Here is a 26,175-nt window from a genome sequence, read left to right as displayed (position 1 = left end):
CTTCCAGAGAAGCTGGGTAACCCAGTGGCCCTGCATGCAGTTGTGACAATTTGGAACGCACCTTTTGGACTACCAAGGGATCAGGAGCTCTGCTGTGGGTAGTCTGTGTGCACAGAGGTTTTAGTATTTCAGCTTAACTGTGAGAAGACAAAATAATGGCAAAGTTATAAATGGTAATTAGCAGCTGACTCCACAAAATACTGAAAGGGTTAGACCTCAGCGCAGTTACTTTAGCTGAGATGAACATAAAAAATTGTTTCTTGGAAGCATTTTAATAGGGTGTGGTGGCAAGCCAATAATGATTTGCAGTAAGCTCCCTGTAAGTGTGGAGAAACACATGCTCAGAGCCTGACCTGCTGGTTCAATAAAGCATTCATTTGCTCAAATTAGAGGTGTTCATGTGAGTCAATAAGTGGGATATTAAATAAGGAGCTGTGCAGAGCTGGGGTGAACCGCCTCCATGAAGTAGGCAGTGCTGTGAAGCTCCTCCAGGACCGCTGGCATCAGCTGCTTCACACTGCTTGCCTGGCCACAGCGCCACCACCCAACCTGTGTGGTGGTCTCTCATGGCCAGATGTGCCCCTCCATGTCCTCAGGACTTGGGAGAAGGAGGGCAGCAGGTGTGGGTTTTAATAATTACAGGCCATCTAGCAGCTCTGGTATTTTTTGTCTATGGACAGTGAAATCTCAGTCTAGGTCAGTGGTGAAGAACTGGTAAATGACTACTTCAAGATTACCTGGAAAATGACTTCTCAAATTGCCATGGATATACCATAGCAAAATGATTCTTCATAGGCCTGTCACAACAAATGATTCTTAATTGCTCACCATTTAAAATTTGCAAACAGCTCAGTAAAATTACAGTGGTGGTAAAATCACCCAACTGGGCATTCTCATGACCTCCTACTGAATTAGTGTAAGTCTTTCACAAAGAGAAAAGTAGTTTTTTAAGAAGAAATCAAGTGGTACTGGTGAAATGTTTGACCATAAGCATACTCTAGTCTATTTAGCATGGATTAAAAGCAAAGAATAAAGAAAGCTTGTAGGTGAGTAATCACTAAACTAGTAGAACCAGGAAACCTCTAAAAGTTAACTTTTCTTTTCACAAGCAGATGAGTTCTGCTGACCTTATTATTCTTGACTACTCACAAAGGTCTCAGTGACGCTACTGTGAGTAATGTTAATTTAAGAAAAGTTCAGATAATTTACTATATATTGTGCTACATATTTAAATTGCATTTAAGAGGAGGATACAAAAATGAATGGGTTTGTGGCCTCATTTTGTTCAGTTATTACATCTGCACAAATCAGACCACTGTATTTGATCTAGCAAAAAAATACTTAATTTGCCCCAGCTTTTCTGCTAGGATATTTTGGTTAAATTATCAGAGTTACTGTAGCAACATACACTGCAGAATGAAAGGCCTGATTTGCCATCCTATCAAGTCATTTCTGTCAGGATAAAAAAGGAGTTGAATTGCTGATACACCTTCCCAAACTAGAAGTTGGCCAAGTTTGGCCCTGATTATAGATAGGTATATTTCGTTGGCAGATCTGACACAAGCTAAGTGTTGCTATAGCTTTATACTTAGTGCAGAGAAGGTAAGAACATAAAAGTGATAAAACAGGCTGTCTATAATAAAATGCCATGACTACTTTTACTCTGGAGCCGTTCGAATCATTTGTACATGCATACTTTTGTTGTTAAGTCTATTCTAATAGCCTTTTTCCAGGATGTTTATAAATATTTAACACTTCTAAGTGTGTCTGTGCGGCATATTTGCCACTGTGTCTCAACATCTTGAATTTTTAGGTATTTTTTCCTCCTACTACCACCTGAGGAGGTAGTCTGAAAGTCTACCCTTTTGTGTTTGTTGCCAGGCGTGCTTGATGCACAAACATTTCCAAACTAAAGAAAACAAACTGTAGCTTTTTCAGTTTGTACTCCTGCTTTTGGATAAGGTAAATTGCTCAGTCCAGGCAGCTCTCCTGGGGGAATATGTGTGCATGCAATACTGTACATTAATTTTTCTGATTCTGAGGTGCAAAGCACATGAAAACAGTCCAGACGTATATTTGTTTCTGAATCATCAAAAGCCCCTTGCAGTGGCAAGCTTTAGAGCCCCTGGCATGCTTGTACTCACAAAAGTAACTCAGAGTTGAATACCAGTACTGATGCCAAAGGGGTGTTGAAACAGAGTAAGACCACAGGCTGGTGCTCACAATGTTTTAGGAAAACTGCATGGGAAATCATACTTCAAACCTGCTGCTCAATACTTATATAGCCAGCAAGAACAAGAAAACACATTTGGAGTAAAAAGGAACGAAGTCTATAAAGCTTGTGATGATTGCAGAGCATAAAGGGTCCTGGGTTTGATCCCTGTAAGGATTTAGTTATTGACAATATTCTTTACTTCCTTTAGGTGTTCAGCTAATGGAATATTTAATAACTCTGAGTTTTGCTTTCTTCTGCTTCTCACATGCACTGAATCTCTACAATTTTTTTTCTTTCTTTCTTTGCTTTCTGGCAGAGCCACTAAAAGAGGTTAAATGTCAATGAGTCTCAAGAAATCCCTGAGGGCTGTAGTTCTCCACTCATTTATACCACAGTCAGAGAGTACTGTGGCATTACTAACCTGGAATTGTTCCTGATTGACACAAGGGGAGAATCAAATTCTGCCTCTCCTGTAGTTCTGAATGTGACTGATACTTAGATTTCATTCTTGCTGGAAAAAATAAAGTACTGAGAAGTACTTCTCTTCTTTCAGGTGTTAAAAATAAAGGATCATGTTTTTAAGCATGTGTCTTCCTCAGTAAGATTTGAAGGTAGTTCTATGTCCCTTTCAAAGGCTTATGTATTATGACTGTTCATTTCCAGTATGATGTAAAAAAGCACAGTACTTGATGACCTGCCTCTACAAAAAACAAAGATCACACAGAAGAATCCCTCCAAAAATGTTGTGACTTCATCTGTGTCATTATCTTGGAAAGAGGTAGCAACTTAACTTGCTGACTTTCATTCATTTCATAACTCCTGAGATGAAGAGTGCTGCAGAAGAAATGTGTTTATAGTTGTTATCAGCATCGGATTTCTACAGGGTTTCTGAGAATATTTGCAAATAAGGCAGTGTCTTCATAAATGTATTAATTACATTAGCAACACAAAATCTTGCATCATTTGCTCATGAGCATTTTTCTTTCTTGCTCAAACATTAAAGTTTCAAGCGAGAGCTGCAGCTGTATTTTCTGAATGAAATAATCCCTAATTCTGCATTTCTTGTGAGGATGACCAATGTCCCACAACAGGGCAGAGGTGGTGGTGCCTGTGTTGTTAAAGACTGCCGTTTGGGAAGGGAAGGGAAGGGTGAATCCTCTCTGAGGTTTAGCAGAAAGGACTGGCTTTAGGATTAATAGACCATTCCATTAGATAGATATACCTGAAGCAAGTTGAAGTTAAACCTTATGTTCTGTCTGTGGCTGGGGGCATTTGACATTTGCATCACTTCCTTGGTCTAAGCAGTATGTTACACTGCTTTGATAGGCACATCGCATGTGCAGAAATCTTTCTTCCAGTATAGCTGCTGAATTGTATGTCAAAAGGAAGTTATCCTGGTATAAACTGAGCCAAAATAAGTAGCACCACAGGCAAGAGCAGAACTTGAGTAAAAATAAGAACAGTAACACCTTTTCAGTCTTTCCAGTATTCGACTTGTGTGACTTGTATGTACCCTTGTAAAGATTTGCTAAATGTAGATGTTTTTCAGTTATAGTATCTTCCGTTAAAGGAAAATGGTTCCTTACAGTGTATTTGACTTTTATGTCTCACATCAACTTGTTCTCCTAAGAGGTCTAGAAATGCTGTTTGTAGTTTGCCTGCAATAAAGCTAGAAGTTTTTATGGTGAACACTGGAATAAATTTTTCACTTTTTCCCTCCCCACTTTTAAACAGGTAGACAAGAAAATTGTCCGCACAGAAATTGGAGTTCTTCTTCGCCTTTCACATCCAAACATTGTAAGTTTAGCCTTGTTCTTCCACTCCAAGATTGTTTGTTGTTTTGGGTTTGCTTTTTTTTTGGTTGGGTTGCTTTGGGGTTTTTTTGAGGGGGTTTGTTTTGGTTTGGTTTGGTTTAGATTGTATTGGATTTTTTTAGCTTTTTTCTATTCGTGAGAAATTACTGTTGTGGTTCGCCTATATAGACTTGGGAAAGTCCTGGATTAAAGCTTTGGCTTCTCATGAGCATGTTAGCAGCTTATTATGGAAAACTATTGAATTATACTTCCACTCTACAATAAATGAATGATGTTCTGACAGAGATGAGAGAGAAACTATGCAAAAAAAGTTCTGTAAAAATAAAGAGTAAGTTGGTTTTGTCAGTCCTTAGAAGGTGGGGAAGGTCTTACATTCAGTTATTGTAAAAGATTGGCAGATAGGTGTTGAAAAGCACTAATGAAAGCAGCCCCTTAAACTCCTCTGTTGCATAGAGGTTGCTAGGATTGAGGAGTACAAAATCAACAGCAACAGAAAATGGTAATACAAAGGAGAAAAAGCTAGCAAAATTTAGGGGGATGGGAGAGAACACGCACAACAATTTGGTCAACTGCAAGGTAAACGATGCATCAACTTCAGTTGGTACCGTTCTCTGCTTTATTGGCTGTGGTCTGTGTGATATGCTCAACAAGAAGACAAATAAGGAAAACTGATCCTTTTTGCTGTCTTTTACCAGATAAAACTGAAGGAGATATTTGAGACCCCAACAGAAATCAGTCTTGTTCTGGAATTGGTCACAGGTGGTGAACTATTTGACAGGTAAGTTATCAGTACACACCTCATTCTGTACCTTCCCTAAGGATGTAACAGTCCAGATTTCTGTCCATAATCCCTGTGTTAGCAATTCTTGGAATTATTTCATCAACATATGGTTTATTCACATGAGTAAATATCTGGCTTAAAAAATGTATTTGGAAATATAATCAGTAGCTTATTTTTGGAAAGGATACATGAGTGGAGGAAACTGTCAGTAAATTCTGAAGATCACATACATCACTGAAGGAAGGTGCTCAGCAAGTGCATAGCATCAGAGTGTGTGGGAGCAGGAAAAAGGCAGGAAAACCTGGCAAAATCACCTGAACAGGTCATCCTAAAATGGTAGGTGGCAATCAGTCTGCCAGAATGATAGTGTTATGTCATATAAAGAGCTGGTAAGCAGAGTAACAAAGAAATACTATGTGGTATCCATTGCATTTATAAGACCTCTGCTTTTGTGGAAAGGTTCTGCAAGACACCTATAGAGCTCTGAAGGTTTTGCTCGTAAGCATGCTTGTGATATAAGTGCATATGCATAAAGTGAAAAAATCTGTAATAGTGTTGGGGCAATATTTTAGTGGTAGGGCTTTCTTTTTGTTTTTTAGAGAAAGAAAAGATGTGAAAAGCATTTGATACCGGCTCAAGTAAATCAATTATTTCACTGGTGATTTCTAACTCATGTAAGGACAGGTTATTTAATTTTACTTCACCTGTATTAAGCTGAGTATTTTAGAGGACTGTTATACAAATATGCATCAGAGATTCAGTCTGAAACCATTTGTGACTTTAGAAAATAAAAGCAAATTACTTTTTTGGTACTATGGTCATAGCTACAATCTTGCGATGAACTGTTTCTGAACAGTAACAACAAAAGCCACTCCTCCTGTAACATCTTTAGTTCAAAAGAAGAAAGGCTCATCCTCTCTTCATACTGAGACAAATCAGGAGACGTGCTGCAGGCTGAACAACCAGTGAGTGCCTAGTCCTGATCTAGAGAGGACCCTGTGCAAGGTGCCTTACCTTTTAGTTAGCCCTTTATATGTCTACATGGTTTCAGGTCAGGTGGTTTTCAGAAAAGCTGGATAGTATGTAGGGGTCTTTGGTGAGTGGAGTTTGCAAGGGGAACACAAATATGCCGCTGAAATGGTTGGTTCCTGAGCAGCAACCATCTGTGTGGCAGGAGAACTGAAGATAAAAGACTCCATGGGATCAGGGATGGGAAATTGCATTATTTCATGGAACTAGGATTTAATATTATGACATTTGCAGCATTCTTTAATCTGTATTCAACAGTGATTAAGGGATTTGAGCTCTTAGATTGATCATTCCCCAAAACAGTATGTATGCTTAATCCAGTAGTTTGGCAAGGGGGAGCTGTCTTGCATTGGGTGGCAAGAAGCAAAGCCACTTTGTGACTGACTAGAATTGCGGTACCCCCTTGTGATGCTGTGGATCAGCTCTAATACTTTGGAGGTCTCAATTCAGCACCCTTCTTTTCTCCATATATGATAGAACCAGAAACTTTGGCAATACAGTCTTTTTTGATCTGTCATTCAGGAAAACAGCGATCAACAACACAAAAAAAAAACCCAAACCATAAAAAAGGAGCAATTTTCAGCTGTTAAGCTAGCAATAGGAGTATTGCTTCACTCTTCAACCTTAGTGCAAAAATAATTTAACAGAAATACGCAGCCCAGATGTTTTGCACTAGTCACTTGAATTAAGCATTTGGACAAGATTTGGCTGGGTTAAAGGATTAACACTGACATTGTGCTGCACAATGGCAACAAAGCAACTTTTGTCCTCAGAAGGAGTTACTCTTATGCCTTTTCCAAATTACCTGTCAGCAGATGGTAAGACTAGGTCTGTTACACAAATGCATCTGCTCTACTTACAGTAAACATCTTGACTGATGTTACTTTTAGTGATAATTCTGGTAATGTGCTCATACTTTTTACATTGACTGCTTTATTGCTCTAGTTTTCTGCCATCCCAGGTGTTCATTCTTCTTGCATGGTGTTTGAGCAGCAGATGAGTGAGTTTTTTCATGCATGCTTTGCCCTTATCATGAAAATTATTTTATAAATACTCAAGATCCACTTAATTTTCTAGAATCCTATTAGCATTGTTGATGTGCTATTGGTTTCATGGAACTCTAGCATGAAAGTTCTGAGTAACAAAATTATTCACTTCCTTCACCATATTTAATATTTCTGTTAAATCATCTACGTTGTGACTAGAGTTGAAGAAATTAACTCTCTAACTGAGCTTTCATTATGATAATTTTCCATTTGTATTGCCCAAAGGCAGATAAATCTAAGCAAAAGTATCAGTTACACATCTGAGTTAATACAGCCGAAATCAGGTTGGTTTTCAGTTATACTTTAAAAAAGAAATCTGTTTCCCAGACTTGATAAATCACGTTGTAGATCATATCCTGACATAAAATATTCCACCATCCCAGACACAACAAATGTAACTCTACACTAAACTGAAGAAATCTGTGCAAATTAGAATATTTATTGTCACTTTGCATGATGATTTTTGCCAAACCAGTAAGTGACAGAGGGCTTTTGAATAAGGCAGACCAATGGATGAACTGACCAAGACTGCCTTAACTGGTACTCTAGTTCTTTCCAGATGCCACGTCTCCATCGCGGTGCTGACACAGATGACTCTGACATTTCTTTGGCCCTCCTCTCTCATTCCTGAATGTTTAACATAGGTCAATGCTTGAGGTGCATTTAAACAAGCAGTGTTTTGACCAAGTCCTGAAGGAGAACCTTCTAGAATTGCTGCGGGTGTCCCAACAGTGGTATGGCTGGCAGCACATGACTATGCTCCTCACACTGCCACAATACTGAGGGCAGGCATCTGTCACGCTGGTCTGCACGGAGGCAGGAGCTGACTGAAATAAAAAAAAAAAGCCCAAAATTAGCATAGCCATTCAAATGGGCAGCAGAGCAATCACTCTGACATCGGAACAGTCTTTAAAGGACTGCATTTCCACTACACTTTAGGACAGAAAATTTCAGGACTGGGAGGAAAGTGACAGGCAAAGGTCCGTTTTCATCCCTTTCTCAGGATGAGCATTGCAGAGCCATAGTTCTGATCACAGACAGGTCTTTTGCGTGAGAAATTTGAGTGATGGAAAGCAGTAATGAAATTTGGGTTTATTGTGCATACAGAATGAGGTTGTAAACCTTATGTGGCTACTTTTAAAAAAATCAGATCTATAATCAGTAAGCTTCTGTCTATTTCATCTCTTCTCCATTTAAGAGAAGAAAGCTAGAAGCAGAGTTGAAGAAATTAACTCTCTATGTGCTTTCAGATAAGTGGGATTGAATTTGAGCTCAGATAAATGGGATCAAACATTTTCATATGCATTGATCACAGTGGAAGAAAAGCGTTTAAATGCAGTTACCACAAAGGAATGTAAAATGAATTGACAACACAAAAACTGATGCCATTTTCTGGAAAATAATAGACATCTCATTTATATGGCAAATTGTTTATCAAACTAGTTGCTTCTTAACACACTTTTATTAATAATCAGTAAAGCTTAGACTGCTCAGAGATTTGATTAGATACGTAGCCAATGGCATCCTCACACTTCTTGGTGTTAACCCCCTTTGATTATCACCTCTTCAATTTCCTTTGTAGTTCTTCCCTCTTATAATGACGATGATTCATCTTAACCTTGGTTCAGTTATATTTTTATCTTGCCTCTTGCTTTTGCCCTCTGTCCCTTCATCTTCTTTACTTAAATCTAATTTATTTGTTCTGTAAACTTTGACTTTCTTTTATATAGTATGCTATATTTCATCAGATTCTTGGCCACTGTTGAAGTGGCTTTGCCTTTACCAATTAACCTCTTATTGTGACAGACAGAATGCAGCACAATGAAGTCAGATGCCTGTCTTTTATAGGGTATCTTGTTTTGAAGCTGATCTTTTCCATTCAGTTTTTATTGGTATTTATTGCCTTTCAGCTAAGTCACCAATATATCACTTTTCCAAACATTAATTTCAGCACAGAATGTTGATTCTGTTTTAACTTCATTTTACTCAGTATACCTGCAGATTGGTAGGAATAGTTTTTGTTAAACTCTTTTTTCAGCCTTAAATGATGATGACAGTCCATATTTTCTCTTTGTCTGTACCTTGGCATCTTGGCCACAAACTCTTCTGTTTCTTCCTTCACTTTCTATTAGGTACACCAAATTTTGTCTAAAAATACCACTTAAGGCTGACAGTTTCTTCACCTCTGTTTCAGACTTCATATAATTTTACCTGAACTACAGACTGAAACTGATGCTATCTTCTTTTAGAAAGTGTACATTAACAAAAATATGCATTCACAGGCTTCAAGCATAACTTCTTATTTCTGCTTATGGGAATTAGTATTGATAAGGGACGTCAAAAAGATTCAAGAAATTAATCAGTCACTAGAGTGTTTTGGATTTTTTTGTATAAACCGTTGGCAGAGTAGCACCTTTTATTCTGTTTCTGAGCTCTGGCCTTATTATGTGGTGGCAGTTTGTCTTCTGAACAGGGGTCAGAGCAATCCTTGGGACCCTGTTTCACACAAGTAAGTTACAGTCCCTTCACGCAGGTCTGCCAAAAAAAAGAAGAGGTCTGACCTGACTGTTAGACCAGCTACACCCTCTTTTCTGAAATCAGAAGACAACACACAACTTAGCTCCTTGATGTCATAGTAGATCGTTTAGTATCTCTTGATTTCAGCTGCAGTAGTGATAAAACCCAGTAATTTAAGAATCAAGGAGTGTGTGTTAATGTTCAGTTGTAGCCTTTCCAATGTAATTTGGTATTTCCTTCCTGTACAGAGTGGTAATAATGCACATACACTTACTTACGGACAGTGTCTTATTTTCTGTCACTGGACAGATTTACTCTAAGTCATTACCTCCCTGACTACAATATTCTCTTCAAGACAAGAGGTACAAATGCATAGGAGGTTCCACACCAATATGCAGAAGAACTTTTTCACAGTGAGGGTGACAGAGCACCGGGACGGGCTGCCCAGGGGGGTTGTGGAGTCTCCATCTCTGGAGATATTCAAGACCCATCTGGATGCCTATCTGTGCAACCTGTCCTAGAGAACCTGCTTTGGCAGATGATCTCTGGAGGTCCCTTCCAACCTCTACAATTCTGTGAATCTGAGAATTTGTGAAAACAGGTTTTTGTAAAAGTTTGTGCATAGGATGCTACTTACAGTGTGGTCATGGTATGTATTTAGCATTAGGTGAAGCACCAGGCACTGGAGGGGACACACTTGCAGCTTTTTAAGTGACAAAATGACTCAAGCAATGATGATGGAGCAGTTATAGCACTGGGTGGCTTCCTGCCCTTCTCTACATGTGACCTGTTGTGATATTCAAGCTTGTCTGTTTCTGAAGCCTGCTGTGTAAGGCTTTTCACTTAAAATGTTTTAATTTAAAATATCCTCCTGACTTTTCCTGTTATTATTTGTAATGTATATTTCCTGGTTTTCCTACATGATTTTTGTAGTTTTGTTGGTGCTATAGAAATGCTGAGTAGGAATTAGAGAGGACGTTAAAGAGATGAAAACAAACCTTAGTGTGAGATATGAGAAATATGGAATCTATCCCTGAATTCTTCTTCATGCCAGGAGAAACTGCCTCTTACTCAATAATAATGTAGGGAGAGTAGTTTCCCTGAACGACTGCAATGCTTCATTTAATTTATAAATGAGGCATTGAAGAAAAACATCTAATTTGTTTGACTCAGGGTAAGATTCAAATCCAGTTCTGTATTTCCCATTTTCCTTCTTCAGATCATGAGCAGGCTGCTTGAGACATCAGCAACAGGAACAACTGGTCTGCACTGTATTATGAGAACAGTTTTAAAATAAGGGAGGATCACCAAATTGAATCAGAGCTATGTTGTTTATATTTATTACTGCTCAATGCTATAGTATGGAAAATACATAAATATTTAGAGAGAAACCTTTCTTTTTGACTAAACAACTGCATCAAAGCAACAAGGAATTGTAACCCCCTTGGTGCAGGTGTGAGCCAATAGATCCATGAATCACTCATTGAGAAAGGGTTCCCTGTGGAAACCTTTTTTGCTGTTGAATAGAGTGATGTCACTTTCTTTTCATGCTTCTGACTTACTTTCAGTCTTACTTTACCTCGCAGAAATATTTCAATTTCATTTTAATGAAACAGTAATTTACATAAGAATTTAATTGACGTGCAGAAAAATCTCCATGACAACCAAAGAATTTTAGCCAAATTAACATTTATTTTATACAACCAAATATTCTTTTAAAATATTAATACATACTGGTATTGGATAACATCTTATATTTATATAAAGTATTGTCTGGTCTGAGACTATTCATGATGTAACAGGATGTAGCCCACAGGTAATGTGGTCAAAGTTTTGGATAAAATCCAACTGGAGACAGAATGAAAATGACCCTTAAAACACAGAAAACTTTTTCTGATATTGTGATATTTATAAAGAATAATCTAAAAAGTAAATAGAGGAAGGGGGGATGGAGGGAAGGAGCGGGGATGGGGTGGGGAGGGAGGGAGGAAGGCAGGAATTTGGGAAGGCAGGAATTTGGGAAGGCAGGAAGGAAGGCAGGAAGGCAGGCAGGAAGGAAGGAAGGCAGGAAGGAAGGAAGGCAGGAAGGAAGGAAGGAAGGAAGGAAGGAAGGAAGGAAGGAAGGAAGGAAGGAAGGAAGGAAGGAAGGAAGGAAGGAAGGAAGGAAGGAAGGAAGGAAGGAAGGAAGGAAGGGAGGGAGGGAGGGAGGGAGGGAGGGAGGGAGGGAGGGAGGGAGGGAGGGAGGGAGGGAGGGAGGGAGGACAGCAATGTTGAGAACTGATAAACTAATAAGAAAAATTAATCTTTTGGATGGCTAAATACATGCAGCAGTCCTTCCACAAGCTGCATTACATGTTTCTAGATGCACTTAATAGTGAAATGCAACGAGCTCCATAGTGTGGAGAAATAGGATTCATAGTGCCAATATTAAATAGTGCAAATTTCAGAGTAACTGTTTAGATTGTTTAGCATAAAAACTAAGAGCACTTGCCAATCTGAGTTAAGCAAAGCAAGAAGCAGACTTCACAGGCTCAGATCTCAGGCAAGACTGGAGGATGGGTAGGATGGCCAGTGTAGGAGGAAAGCAGTGAAATAAAGCTAAGAATAGGAGAACTAGTCAATAGAGAGGGTGGGGGAGGAAAAAGTAAGTTTGTTAAAGTGGGTAAGATTTCAAATTTCCTTGGTCACGAGAAGCCCCAAGAACAGCTTGTGTTTAAGATTGCAGAAATAGTCATTGCACTGGATTTCCACAACCAAGAAAACCAAAAGAGAAAGAGACTTTGGTTTTGGGGTCACCTATTTCTTGTCTTTTCTTACTCTTCCATGTTTCTTCTTCTTTGCCTAGACACTCTCAATCACCAGTGTTGGGAGCTGGTACATGGAGTGGCTTTGCAGGCTGCACTGCCCAGGACAGACATGCAGCCCTTCCTCACTCTTAGCCAAGTGGTCTCACTGCCAGGGCAGTGGCCAGTGCTGACTGAGACTTTAAGGTTTTGGCATGAAGAGGGGTGTGACATTGATGACTAACCCAGTCTTGCATCCTCTGGCATCAGATAAGTCCTCTGCTTGTTCAAACTAGGTTGCGTGGTACTTTTGATCCCCTTTTCACCACTGCAGCTGCACAAGTGGCTGTTTCTCTTGCTGGGTTTGGAAAGATGTGGTCCTCTGTTTTGTTACCCTCTGAAAAGTCAAACCCAAAGCCCAGTCCTTTTTTTTTTACATGATGAAATATTCACTTGTTTGTTTTTTGTAGTGGAGTGATTCTTTCCACTTGTTGCTGAACATGCTTGTCATTAACTCCTAGACACATGTATTGCAGTCAGCCGTGAAATTGTATATCAATATAATTTTAATACTGATCTGGAAATTGATTCTAAAATGATACATCAGGATTTCCCATCTCTTTCCTCATCGATTTTCAAATCAATTGTGTTTAGTTTATCAGGACTGCACTCTTCCTTTTATTTATTTTCCTACCAGTAATGAAGTTTCTGCAGAGCAAGTAGGACCACTGCCTCCCTCCCTTTGCTATGGTATCCCATTGCTTTCAGTGGTTTCATATGGCTGCCATGAATTAAAGCATAGTACCAAATCCTAAGAAAAATACTCCAGAAGGAGTAAAATCTAGTACATGATCTTTCCAAATTACACTGCAGGCTGCAGAAGTGTGGTGAACGTTGGTAATCCTTTGTGCTGCTGCTCATGTAGGCCCTGATGAAGGTGAGCATAACAGGAACACTGTAAGCAACATAGGAAGCACCACACTTCTGCCTTAGACTGGCGCGGTGGATGTCCAGAGGCTACACTGAAAACAGTCCCCAAAACTAAAGGATTTATGTTGCCAGAAAACTTGCAGCACTTAGAGGGAACAGAAATGCTGGAAAGGCTGACTGGATGCTGGCAAGCATTACTGCAAATTATTAAACACTTGAATGCACGCATATGCTTGATCATCATATAAAGCTGCCAAATTTCAACTGCCTGCTGTGTATCAGAGAGCATGGATACACAAGAAATAGGTTATACTGTTTCCACAGGGTAGCTGGGCAGTGTGACGCTATGAGTGGTTTTTCCCAGTGCTAAAGATTTGATACCTCCCTGGTACCTGACAGCACAAGGCTTTTCTACCTCTGAGCTTTGGCAGGAGCTAAGGAGGTGCTGTCATTGCTTTGGTGGGTGGGGTGCCCATGGCTGGGGGCTCTGGGTCATGGGGAATACAATGTGTGGGGGACTCCACCAGGAGACCAGACCCTGGCAGGCAGGCAGGGGTGCAGCTTAGGACCATGGGGTGCTGGGGGGACGTCTTCCCAAGGGCCATTCCCATCTCCATCTGTAATTGAAGGGAGTGAGGACAGGCTTTTGGGAAATACTTCTCTACTTGTCTTTATAGAAGGAGACAGATTTGTCTCAAATATGTTCACATGTGCTTGGAAAGGCAAGATTAAATCAGGTGGTGTTTTAGGAGACAGGGAACTTGGTGTACATTGGTGCATACTCTGTCAAATGTGCGGTTGGCCATGTACAGTGTAAAAAACTGAACCAACATATTTCAATAAATGTGTACATGCAAGCATTAAAAAATGATTCTGCACAAATGTGGTTACAACATGAATTATTTATTTCATTAACATTGCATCTTTTCTTGCCCTAGAATGTGATTTTCCATATAAAGCACTTTCTTGAGTTTTCTGGATGTTTGTGACAGCAAATCTAGCAGTTTTTCCAAGCTCCCCCACACCTCACCCCTCCCTGCCAGCCCCCTCCCCTTTGACTTTAAACATTTCTGTATCTCTTTTTCTGGATTTCCTGCTGTCTTCCTCCCACTTTTTCTTTCCAGCACTCTTTTGGTCTACCTGGCTATTTCATTTGCATATCAAAGAGAGTATTTAATGAATTCCTTATTGTTCATGTTCCTGTCTTTTTGTGCTCTGGAAAAAAGGTTTAATCTTTCTTCATCCATCCTTTTTTTAAAGATCATTCTTTAAATTAGGTATAAATAATTGTTTTCATTTCCATAATAACAAAGTAAGACATTCCTGCAGGTTTCCTTCCCATTATGGAAAAAAGGGCAATGAGTCACTGTTAATCTGCAGGCTGAAATTGAAAAATCCTTGTAAAGAAGCTTCACTGGTCTCAGGTAGGAGTGTTGTTATAATAAAGCAAACTGGCACACCTACCATTTATGTAAACTATTGCAGTGAGGATGCAAAAAATAGATATGAATATTATTCCCCTGCATTGTAACAGGACTTAAACTACAAGATAATCTTCTTTCAGTAGTCTTCCTTGCCAAGGTTTAGTTTTAAAACAGAGTGCACTTAGAAATAAAGCTTCATCTTTCCCCAAAGGTGTATGTCTTCTTTCATTTATTACTGTTACAGAAGATTATCTTTTTTTCTACTTGCTAGATTATTATTAATTAAGAATTATTTTGTATTTGCAATAAGTATGTATTCTAGACTTCTGAAGAACTAAAAAGTTAACTGCATAAGACATAAGCTGTAATTGCCTTGTCCCAGTGCATGTTATTCACGTGTAACATCAGCAGATAAGTCATGTGCACTGCACAATAGTTCTGCAGTTGTTTTTTATTGCTCTCCTGAAACATGGGCCCACACCTCAATACATTTATTTCCTGTGAAGTGTAAATTCACATAGCCTTCATCTTCAACATCTGTGTGCTTCCTGTGCTGTGCATTTAAATGTAAATGATGAGAGCACAATCCTATTGGTACCAACATACAGTTGTCTAAGTCAGGGTGTGCTGGTCTTCTACATGCTGTGGTCAGTAGGGCAGTCCTGAGCATTTTTTTGATCTTTTTGGTTCCCAGGGGTTAGGTAATTCGTAGTTTCCTTTCGTCCATTGGTCAGGCATTGGCAGGAACTATGAACCTCCTGTTGAATATGGAGAAGTTGGCTGCATTTAGGAGATGTCTTCCCCTGCCAACTTTTTCTGTTTGAAAAAAAAATAATAGAAGGAATTATGGGTGAAACATTTTTTGTATTAAGGGGAAAATGTAAATTGAATTGTAACTATATTGCCACACGTTTCTCTGATCTTATGTACATTGGAAAATTAGAAAAATTTAAAGCCTTTGCCTCCTTCCCTATGCGATTTCAAGGTCAGGTGCACAAGGTGATCCTGAAACTGTTGGAGTGTGCTGGCTCAAGGCATGGGCAGAGGGATACCTTCCCAGGGGACGCATGCCTGAGGAACGGTGGAATTAAAGCCAGTGTGCTCCTGGCAGCTCAGCCTGCCTCCAGCATGTCCACAGCAGCAGCCCCATGATGACTGGGGTTTTTTCTACAGTGTGTTGTGGAATATGTTCCACAGGCAGAGTCAAACTAACACAGCACACTTTTTGGCTTTACTGCCTTGATACCAAATTTGAAATTTTCTTACAGCCTCCCATGCCCTCCTAAAGACTGTAAGCTTAAGAGAATTATGATGTGAATGTCTGTAAGGCATGAAATGCTGTAAAGCAAGGACAATGTTTTAACGTGCTTCTTGTGCCGTGGTGGGAGGAGCAGTTAGCACCCAACATATCAGCAGGGAAGGGGAGAGGTGGGTGTTGTGGTTCAGCCCAGCCAGCAGCTAAACGCCATGCAGCTGCTTGCTCACCCCCCTGACAAGACAGTGGAGAGAATCAGAACAATAAAAATAAGAAAGCTTGTGGATTGAGATCAAGACAGATTAATAGGTAAAGCAGAAGCCATGCACACAAGCAAAACAAACCAAGGAATTAATTCCCCACTTCCCATGGGCGGGCAGGAGTTCAGCCATCTCCAGGCAAGCAGGGATCCATCATGTGTAACAGTGACTTGGAAAGACAAACATCAGCACTCTGAATGCCCCTCCCTGCCCATCTTCTTCCCCTAGCCCCTTATAAACTGAGCATGACATCATGTGGTGTTGACTATCCCTTCCGTTAGCTGGGGTCAGCCGTCCGGGCTGTGTTCCTTCCCAGCTTCTTGTGCAGTCCCAGCCATCCAGCTGGTAGGATGAGAAGCAGAAAAGACTGGCTCTGTGTAAGCCCTGCTCAGCAGTAACAAAAACATCCCTGTGTTATCAACCCTGTGTCAGCACAAATCCAAAACACAGCCCCATACCAGCTATCCTGAAGAAAATTATCCCAGCCCAGATCTTCACAGTTGGGAGTGAGGTCTGTATTCTGAGAAACATTTATGGATGCAAAGACAGGAAACTGCTGGCTGACACTAAATAGTTATTTGAATTAAAAAGGAGGAGGAAGCCATGCTAGTATACATAGGGGGGCAAAGACCCACACAAGAGGGTTTCTGAGACTCAGGGCTCACCATGTAATTTATCAGGGGAGGATAAATCAGCCTGGAATAGCTGAGAAGGAATCTTACTTTCAAACATACTGTAGCATTTTGTTGTGTAAGTTATGATTATTCATACCATCCTTTTCAAATTTGAGACTAAGAGACTATCATAATATCTCACTGAGTAAAATTTTGTGTTCCTCTTTTGGTGGGAAGTTCAAGTAAAGCTCTCCATGATGGTTTAAGCAGAGCAGAAGAAGGGGTGGAGATACACAAATACAAAGGAGATGCAGGACAATTACAGGTGAAGCAGTGCGCATGGGATGGTAGCTGAAGGGCTACCAGAGAAAAAACGAACTACTAGAAATAAGGTCTGCAGCCTTATTTAGAATAATTCTGCAGTCAAGTAATCATAGTGAAATAAAATAATTCCTGCTTGAACGGAATGGCTTGCTGCTACCGATGCCACATGAATAGACTTAGTTATCTGTGAACACAATGAGTGTTGAGGTAATTGCAGTTGGTTAGGAATATCTCTGTATAGGCTATTTTCCACAGTGCCACACTTGTTACATCTGTCTCTGGTGGATTATTATCTTTGCATTGTTCATATTGCACTTAATCTTCTAATGAGTATGTAGTAGTAATGCTTTTCATATGTACATTAGCCAACACCTTTCCTGTCAGCTTTTGTAAAGCTCTAAGGGTTGCATTGAAAGCAGTTCAATGTGAGTCTGGTATTTTGAAAAAGAAAAATCATGAAAAGATGAAAAAAATACTTCTAAATTCCCCCTGGAAAAAAAAAAAAAAAAAAACCAAAACAAGAGGAGGAAGGAAGATACTCTTCTTGCCACAAGCAAAATCTATTTTGGACCCCAAAGCAGATGGTCTTTCCAGTGACTTTTGACTTCAGACATTATAGACTTCTCGTTCTGTCTTCCAAAACCTTTCAACTGAATGTGTGTTACAAGCATCTTACTGACTTATGTTTTGCCTCCAGTTTCTCATTTAACTGGGAATCAGAGGTAACCTAAATTGCAAAAGAGGTGTTTTCTGTTCCTTAGGGTGCACTCCAGTGCCCCAGGCACATTTAAATGCTTATTTTTGAAAGGAAGATTTTGTCCAGATGGTTCATTTACCTTCATGCATAATCCTGAACACAATTTATCTTGCTTTTTCTGTAGGATTGTGGAAAAGGGTTACTACAGTGAACGAGATGCTGCTGATGCCGTTAAACAAATTCTGGAGGCAGTAGCTGTGAGTACCATCTAGCATGATATGTTCAGCACCTAATCTTTCACCTATAATGGCTCAATTAATACTTATATATGAAAGAATCAGTGTTCACTGGAGACACTCCACAAAAGATCCCTCCTATAATTATTTTTTATTGACTTTTTTTAATGTAGTGGCACTTCAAAGGGCAAGAAGTGACTTTGGATGGCAGTCAGCAATAGACTTAATGCTCTAAGTCATCTGTTACAGTGGAGTGCTTGCTCTGTCCAATCTCAAAAACCTGTGGAGTTTGGCACTGATCATTTTAGCCCTAAAAGTAATTTGAAATCACCCGTACTTATATAATCTCTCATTCTTTTTTGTTGTTGATTTTTTGTTTTTGCAGAGCATATATGAATACTTACTTTATTTAGAACCTTACACAAAAAGAGTACATTAGTTTTACCCTCAACTTAAAAGGATAATGCATTGACTGAACTTGTTGGCTGGTATAAAGAGTTACAAGAATTTGAGTCAGAGATTTCTGCAGAATATCACTGTGGAAATAGTTATGCTTCTCTTCCAGTTCTTGCCTGAAGGCAACCTGTCACATTTTTTTGAGACTGTGCAGGAGCATTTATACAAAAAAGGCCCACCACAAGAAAGTGTGTACTATTGGGAAAGTGTATAGTTTGGGCTATAACATGTCTAACCAAAAATCAGTTCTCACTGATCTTTAGATTGTACACACACAGTGTGACAGTAATATTGAAAGAAAACAGAATCTAATTCGCTGTCAGCAGATGGTGCAGTTTCTAATATACCTTCTTCCTCTATATTTTGGGGGGAGGTGGTTCAAACATTTGCAATTTTATACAACCATTCTACATTCTTTTGCTTAGAGAAAAGTTTAAAGATTTTTGAGACAGGAAGATTAACGTTCCTAGTGATTATGTACAGTATTTCTCTACATGATCTATACTTCTCAGTCATTTGTAGCTCTCCCACCTGATTTCACACTAGATGTTCACCAGGACAGCCACCAAATACTGGGAAAGTACTCTAAGAAAGTAATTTGTCAAATGTCTAGTCTACATGCTAGCACTGATTGCTTCCAGTGCAGCTTTACAGGACATGTTGGACAAGAAAAAACAGTCCAGCTGCGGCACTCAGGGGATTTCGGACAAATAGTAGTATAGAGGCTGTTTTACTTTGTGAAAGGAGTATGTTAGCAAGGCCTAAGGAGAGATAGTTACTGAAGATTTTGCCTTCTGATGTGCCTGCCAATATAACTTCAGACTCTGCAGGAGATGTTCTGGATTTCATCCATTGGCACTGTGTGGTTGTCTGCAGCAGATACTTGGGGTGAAACAGGCAGGCAGCAGGATGCTGCAAAGATCTTAGAGCAGACACAAGTGTGTAGAGGTGTTAAAATACTTTGGGTGTGGTTTTGGACTGCCAGACTTCTCAAACAAAACCTGGTGATGACATGCAAAAAAGAGAGGTCAATCTAAAGGACCCTTTCAAACAATGGTAGTGGTGAGGCAGGATCTGTATAGAACATCACGGAAATGCAGTGTCAAATGAGCTGTCCTCAGGATAGGACTAATGGCGATAAGTAACCTCTGTGGAAGGTACCAAGAGATGAGTTAATGTGGTTGCAGCAGCAGTGCAGTTGCTCAGAAGGAGCAGCCTGACTTGGGTATATATGCCTGGGATGGTAATAAAATACCCCATTATGAAAACTCCCACAAATCATGGTTTGGTATTGTTTGTAAGTCTATTCACAATAAGATATAAAAACTGGTGTTTACTCCAGTAACCATCCACACTGCAATGCCATCATGTTCACTTCATGCTACTTTCTGAATGATCTGATGCTTACTGGATGTGGTGGTTTGGCCCTGACTGGAGGCCAGATGCCCACCAAAGTCGCTCTATCACACCACTTTTCAGCTGGACAGGGGACCAAATATCTATTGAGAGGCTTAGGAGTTTAGATAAGGACAGGGAGAGATCATTCCACAATTGGCGCCACAGGCAAAACAGACTCAACACAGAATAAAGGAAAGAAACTCTCTCATTTATTACTCTGCACTGCACACCCAGTGACACCAGAGTCAGGTAATGAGAAGTGTGACCAGATCTTAAAGCACCTCCCCCCACCCCTCCCTTCTTAGTAGACTTCACTCTAGTCATATTTTCACTCCCTTCTTCCCCACATTGTGGTACAGGGAAGGGCATGGAATGGGCGTTTTGGTCAGTTCCTCAGGAGTTGTTCTTCTTAGCTGGGGCTGGAGGGGACATTCCTCACACCCTTGCCCTACTCCATCATGGGGTTCACCCCACGGGAGACAGTCCTCTAGGAACTTCTCCAACATGAGTCCTTTCCACTTGGGGCTTCAGCTCTTCACCAGCTGCCCCAGCACTGGTCACTGCTATGGGGTGCAGTCATACATCATAGAATGTCTCTCAGTCTCTCAGGCCCAGACTGCTCCAGCCTTGCCCTCCATGGTGTCACAAGTTCCCGCCTCAGCAATCTGCTCTGTCATGGATCTCTCTCTCGCTTATCTCTGTCTCTCTCTCTCCACGGGCTGCAAGTGCTGGCAGAGGCTCCAACGCAGGTCACAGCATCTCCTGTATGTCTCCACCTGCTCCAGCGTGGGGCTTCTCCACTGGCTGCAGGTGGGGTCTCGACCTTTTCCATGTACTGCGGGGGGACACCCACTCCACCATGGGTTTATCCCTTCACTGACCTTGGTGTCTGAACAGTTTCTTACATCACCTCACTCCCTTCCTGGGTGGCTAAAAGCAGCTGATTGTGTTTATTTCCTTCTTAAATGTGATTCCCAGAGGTGCTGTGACCATTGCTGATGGGCTTGGCCTTGGTCAGCAATGGCTCTGGACTTGAGCCAGCTGTTGTTTGCTGTGTCGGGCCTGCAGAGAGCAGAAGCCACCCCTGCAGCACCCCCTCCTCCACCAGAACCCCACCACGCAAAACTACAACACTGAGTTACTCTTAAACAAAGTAAGCTAAGTTATGTATTTAAGTGCATGGCATACTGTATTTGTATAGACTTATTAAAATTGGGTTATTGTTTTATGACCAATTTGTGAAGTGCCCCAGTTAAGATGGTTCTACATTATTTATCATTCTTTTGCAAAAATGCTGATTACACTTAGCTGAAAGATGTTGCACAAGATGTTTCAGCTCTTTATTTTAAAGGGCAGGAAGATCTTCAGCTTCTATAAACTGTAATATCTTGGCTGAAATCAATGGAGCAGAGATGTATGAAAGCTAAAAAGTTGACTTTTATATGAGCATGCAATTGTTTGGATTTTTATAGATCCTTGTCATAGATCCCTAACTAGGATGGATCATATGACTTCTGCTTGTTCAGCTGACTCTGAGCCTCCATGCCAAACCTGGGAAAGCTGTGGAAGTCGCATCTCCCAAACTGGGGTCATTGCAGCCCAGCTGAAGTGCTGTGGTAAACTGTAAGCTTCACAGAACAGTGTTTGCAAGCAGAAAAGGAGTTAATTTTTAAAACTGGAAAATAGCTGCAGAAGAGTAGTATTTCCAGAATAAAAGGAAATACATCCATAGATCATTATTAAAACCAAATAATTCTACAGTCCTCATAGTAGACCATGCCAACTAATGCTGGCACCAGATAGACATTTTGACCTCTGCAATTTTTAGAAATTGCTCTTCTCCAGAGAATCCCTCAGCCTTCCCTTAGCTTAACTCTCTTCAACTAGTCTATCTACTTGTTTTATAAATCCCTTTTTAAGGGCTGCTATAACACTGTAGTAATGGATCTGTCCTCACAGTGGATCACTGACACAAGGAGGCATTGTGTCTTCATCTACCAAAGGTTTTTTTGAGACACATCAAAAGGATTTAATCAATGTGTAAACCAGAATTTTAAAAACACCTGGGCTTTTTTTGTTCAATTCCTTTGGAAATTGTTACACCAAATCAACTAATACTCCTAAGGAAAATATCCTGCAAATATTCTAGGTATATCTTTCTTGTAATATCTGAGTACCTGAAAGATTAGTTCTAACTGGCTTACTGAGTATTAAACAAGCAGCCAGAGCACCACACAGAAAATTAATCTTAATCTTCCAGGTCACAAAACGGCATCATCATGTATCAGACATCTGTCCTCCCAAGAACAAAAAAAATTACAAAACCAGTGTGTTTTTGAAGACCACTGCATCCCTTTTTGAAGACCACAGCATCCATTTTGCCCTTTGCCATGATTTTTCTTTCTGCTGGTCACGTCTGATCCAGTGTTCCCTGTCCATGGCTGTATTTGCTCTTAGTGAGAACAAATTGGCTTTTTTTTCCTCTTCCACACCTTTGCCTTTTCTGTTATTCTTTCATTGTTCTCCAAGTTGGGAGATGGCTTCATTTATAAGATAAAAGGCTTACATGAAACTAGGGCAAACCAGCGTTCATCTTTTTAGCTCTTTTGCTGCGCTGTTTTGAACAGGTAGGGAGGTTTTGTTGCTACCTAACATCTCAGAACAGAGTGAATTTCATTCCTGAGAGAAGATGTGTTTGAAGGCAGTCTCTCATCACTGTCCTTTCTCTCCTTCTCAGATGATCAGTTGAATACAGTGTGGCTTTCTTGCACACTTGTTCTGGTTGCAGTATCTCTGTATGAAGTGAATTTCTGCACATACGTGCTGAGGCAAGACCTTCACTGCCTCATTTGCAGAATGTGTTACTGATGTTACAGAGTTCAAATCATCCTTGAAAAAGACAGAAAAAGACACTTTTTCTGTAAGTCTGCTTTTTAGCTGGTCAAACTTAAGAAAATTACAATTTTTTTTAATGTGCACTTTCAAAATCTTGTATTTGTCACTAAAAATAAACTGTGTTCTTTCCTGCTTTGCATTGTTGTCACAGTAATAGGCTTCTGCTTGAGGGTTAAATTACTCTTTTCGTTGTATTTAAATTTGAAATTATTTTAAACAATTTTTTGTAATTAGGGTAGTTACTAGCATACCTTCTCGATGTAGTTTTGAACTCATCCAGCAGTCTCTCAGTTATAATAGGTTGTTTGCTTCTGACTGGCCATTATCTTGTCTGGATAGGAACATTTTCCTGAAGCTCTATGTGGGACCCCCTCCATTTTATTTTCTGGGTTTTATTTCAATTTTCTGCCACTTCAAGCTCCATTGTGTGCCTATACTTCTGTTGAGTTCCTTGTCAGCTTAAATTCACAGGGAGCATGCTGAATTATCAACTGTGATTACGAAGATGAAGGGCACTTAGCCACTTGCAGGTTTGAGAGGGAAAATCTAGATTAAAGGGTTCTATTCATTTCAGTGAACTTTGATCTGTCAGATTATGAGCTGTATGATAGTAGGTAAGAACCTACTGCAAATGTGAAGCTTGCAAATATATTTTACAGAACGTGAGTCCCTGGTCTGTCTAATAATTCGAGCTTAGACTAAATGAAGTAATCAAGACTGGCTGAGACCCAAGAGAATTGATTGAAATATTTGGGAGTTGTAGAACTCAAAGAAAAGTGGATGTTATTAAGTAAAGATAAAGTTTCTCTTTTTTTCTGTACAGTCATTCAGTTAGTGGCTGATGGAGATAAAGGTGACCAATGGAATTTAGTTTTAGTCGCCAGCTACAAGGTGAACTTAACCATGATATAAATGTCACAGAATCCTGAAATCCTGAACAAGGCTAATGTGTTATATTACCAATATATAAGTAACCAGGCCTAAAAAGGCACATTCTTAATAAGAGTATTTCCATTGAGACAAGTGGGGAAGAAACCTGGGGCTCAATTCTGCAGAGATGAAATTGGATTCCACAAAGGGGAATTCCAACTAGGAGGTGCCTAGGTGTGACAACACACTATAAAGACCTGTGTAAAATAGTGACAAAATTCGGGAATACTGCATGTAAGAGGAGGAATCTTATGTATGACTCTAGATATTGAAGAACACTGACTTCCTCTCTTTAGAAGATACTGCAAAATATTTCTATTTTAAGAGAGGAAACATCAACACCTTCAGATCTCTCCCCATTCCCTGATGAATCCTGAGTGGTTTATGTTTTCCCTCTGGCAGTAGAGAGTGTTTTTCTGAGTCTGTTCCTGGCATAAGTGTTGTTCAGGGTACAGTTAGGCAACAGCAGTTGTTCTGATCTAAAGATACCAAACACAGCAATCTCTGCTTTTACAGTGGGGGAGGTGAAATTGCTTAGCCACATCCACAAAGGGGAAATGTGAATTTCTGTCGAATTTTCTGAATGTTTGCTCAAAAGTGGCATTTCAAGTTTACTTGCAGGTTTGTGCTGGATTCAGGGTGCTGGTTGTGTATGCAGTCGTTAGTAAAAGGATTAATGCTTGACACTGTAAGAGAAGGAATTCGCTGCTCCGACTGCAGTTCTATGCAAAGGATGATGATGTCATGTTCCCTGACAGCAGGGTTTGCTTTGCCATTCTCCTCCTAACCCGCCAACAGGAACCGGAAGAAAAGCACAGAAATTTTTGGTTTTCAGATTTAACACTTGCACTATTGTACTGTTCATTTTGGGAAATTTGCATGGCAGTGTTTTGGAAGAAGAGGCAGATGAACACCAAGTTGAGGAGAGGCATGGCAACTATCTGCAGTTAAAAGCACCATTTGCAGAGTGATTGGGGAAATGTATAATGAGGATGCGTGTATTTACTTTCTTTTCCAGGAAAAGAATAGTTGTGAACATGCAGGAGAAATTCTGTATTTACTTTTATGGTAATGTGTGCCGTGAAAGACACAACATAAAAAATATCTAGATACTGAATTGGTTTTCTTTCTTTGTCCAAATTCTTCAGCTGTCTCCTGTCACTGAGGTGGTGTGTAGTAGTCTTAGCCCTAAGCTTCCCTGGGAGGTAAGCACTGCTTACACAAGCTGAACTTGAACCTTCAGGGAGATGTATGTCGATATCCGTGTCCCTGAGCTGGCAGGAGTTCAGAGCAGTTAGTGTCATGGCCCAAGGTGTTCAAGAGCTGTCCCGTTCATTCTGATTTTTGTAGTGAAGCAGATCTTTGGTGTTTGGTGCCCTTTTTCAATCGATGAAGCTATGGTGTGGGTTGACCCTGGCTGGAGGTCAGATGCCCACCAAACTGCTCTATCACTCTCCCGCTCAGCTGAGCAGCGGGGGAGAAAATACAACAAAAGGCTCCTAAGTCAAGACAAGGACAGGGAGAGTTCACTCAGGAATCACAGGCAAAACTGACTTGTCTAGGAATAAATTGTGTCTAATTTATTACCTAATCAAAACAGAGTAGGATAATGAGAAATAAAACCAAATCTTAAAACACCTCCCCCCCCACCCCTCCCTTCTTCCTGGGCTGAACTTTTTTCACCAATATCTCTATGCCGTGGGGGTTGGAGTCAGTTCATCACATGGTGTCTCTGCTGCTCCTTCCTCCTCAGGGAAAGGATTCTTCACTCTCTGGCCTTGGTCCAGCATGGGGTCCTGCTCATGGGAGACAGTCCTCCATGAACTTTTTAAATGTGAGTCTTTCCCATGGAGGCTTCAGTTCTTCAAAACGGCCTTGGCATGGCTTCCATGGGGTGCAGACCTTCAGGACGCCTCTCTCTTTGCAGGCTTTAAGTCCTGCCAAGAGCTTGCTCAGCACAGGCTTCCCACAGGGTCACAGCCTCCTTCATGTGTCTCCACCTGCACCATCACCCATGGGGCCTCTCCACAGGCTGCAGGTGGAATCTCTATTCCCCACCATGTTCCATGGGCTGCAGGATGACAGCCTGCTTCATCATGGTCTTCTCCAGGGGCTGCAAGGGAATCTCTCTCTCTGGAACCAGGAACACCTCCTCCCCTCCTCTTTCTTCACTGACCTTGGTGTCTGCACAGTTTCTTACATCTTCTCACTCCCTTCTCTGGTGGCAAGAAGTGGCTGCTTGCAGTGTGTTTCTTTTTTAACTCTGTTATCCTAGAGGCACCACCACTGTCGCTGATTGGCTTGTCCTTGGCCAGTGGTGGAGCCGACAGAGAAAGGAGCCATCTTGGTTCCATCTTGGATCTATCTGGTGGTTGCTTTGTGGGGCCTAAGCAAAGCTTCTAGCCACTTCCTGCAGAAACCACTGCTGCAGCCCTGCCTCCTCCACCAAAACCTTGCACTGCAAATCAAAACCAGAAACACAAAGGTAAAATCCTTAATATACCTTTTCCTTATAAGATTATCAGCTGTAATATCCTGGTGTCCTGGTTCTGGCCAGGCCAGAGCTAACCT

At 40.5% G+C, this 26,175-nt stretch overlaps 1 protein-coding gene across 1 annotated transcript in view; it reads left to right on the top strand.

The window, feature by feature from the left end:
* Positions 1 to 26,175, top strand: part of CAMK4 (calcium/calmodulin dependent protein kinase IV) — a gene marked incomplete at its 3' end in the record, with an annotated part of 146,121 nt that overhangs the window by 66,499 nt on the left and 53,447 nt on the right. Inside the window, exons 3-5 of the mRNA XM_084278740.1 lie at positions 3,950 to 4,012; positions 4,725 to 4,807; positions 17,874 to 17,946. Of these exons, the coding sequence (XP_084134866.1) occupies positions 3,950 to 4,012; positions 4,725 to 4,807; positions 17,874 to 17,946 (219 nt within the window). The remainder of the gene's footprint in view (positions 1 to 3,949; positions 4,013 to 4,724; positions 4,808 to 17,873; positions 17,947 to 26,175) is intronic.

The sequence above is a fragment of the Gallinula chloropus genome, assembly GCF_964237585.1.
Source record: "Gallinula chloropus genome assembly, chromosome: Z".
Lineage (NCBI taxonomy): Eukaryota > Metazoa > Chordata > Aves > Gruiformes > Rallidae > Gallinula > Gallinula chloropus.
This window is presented reverse-complemented; position numbering and strand designations above follow the sequence as displayed.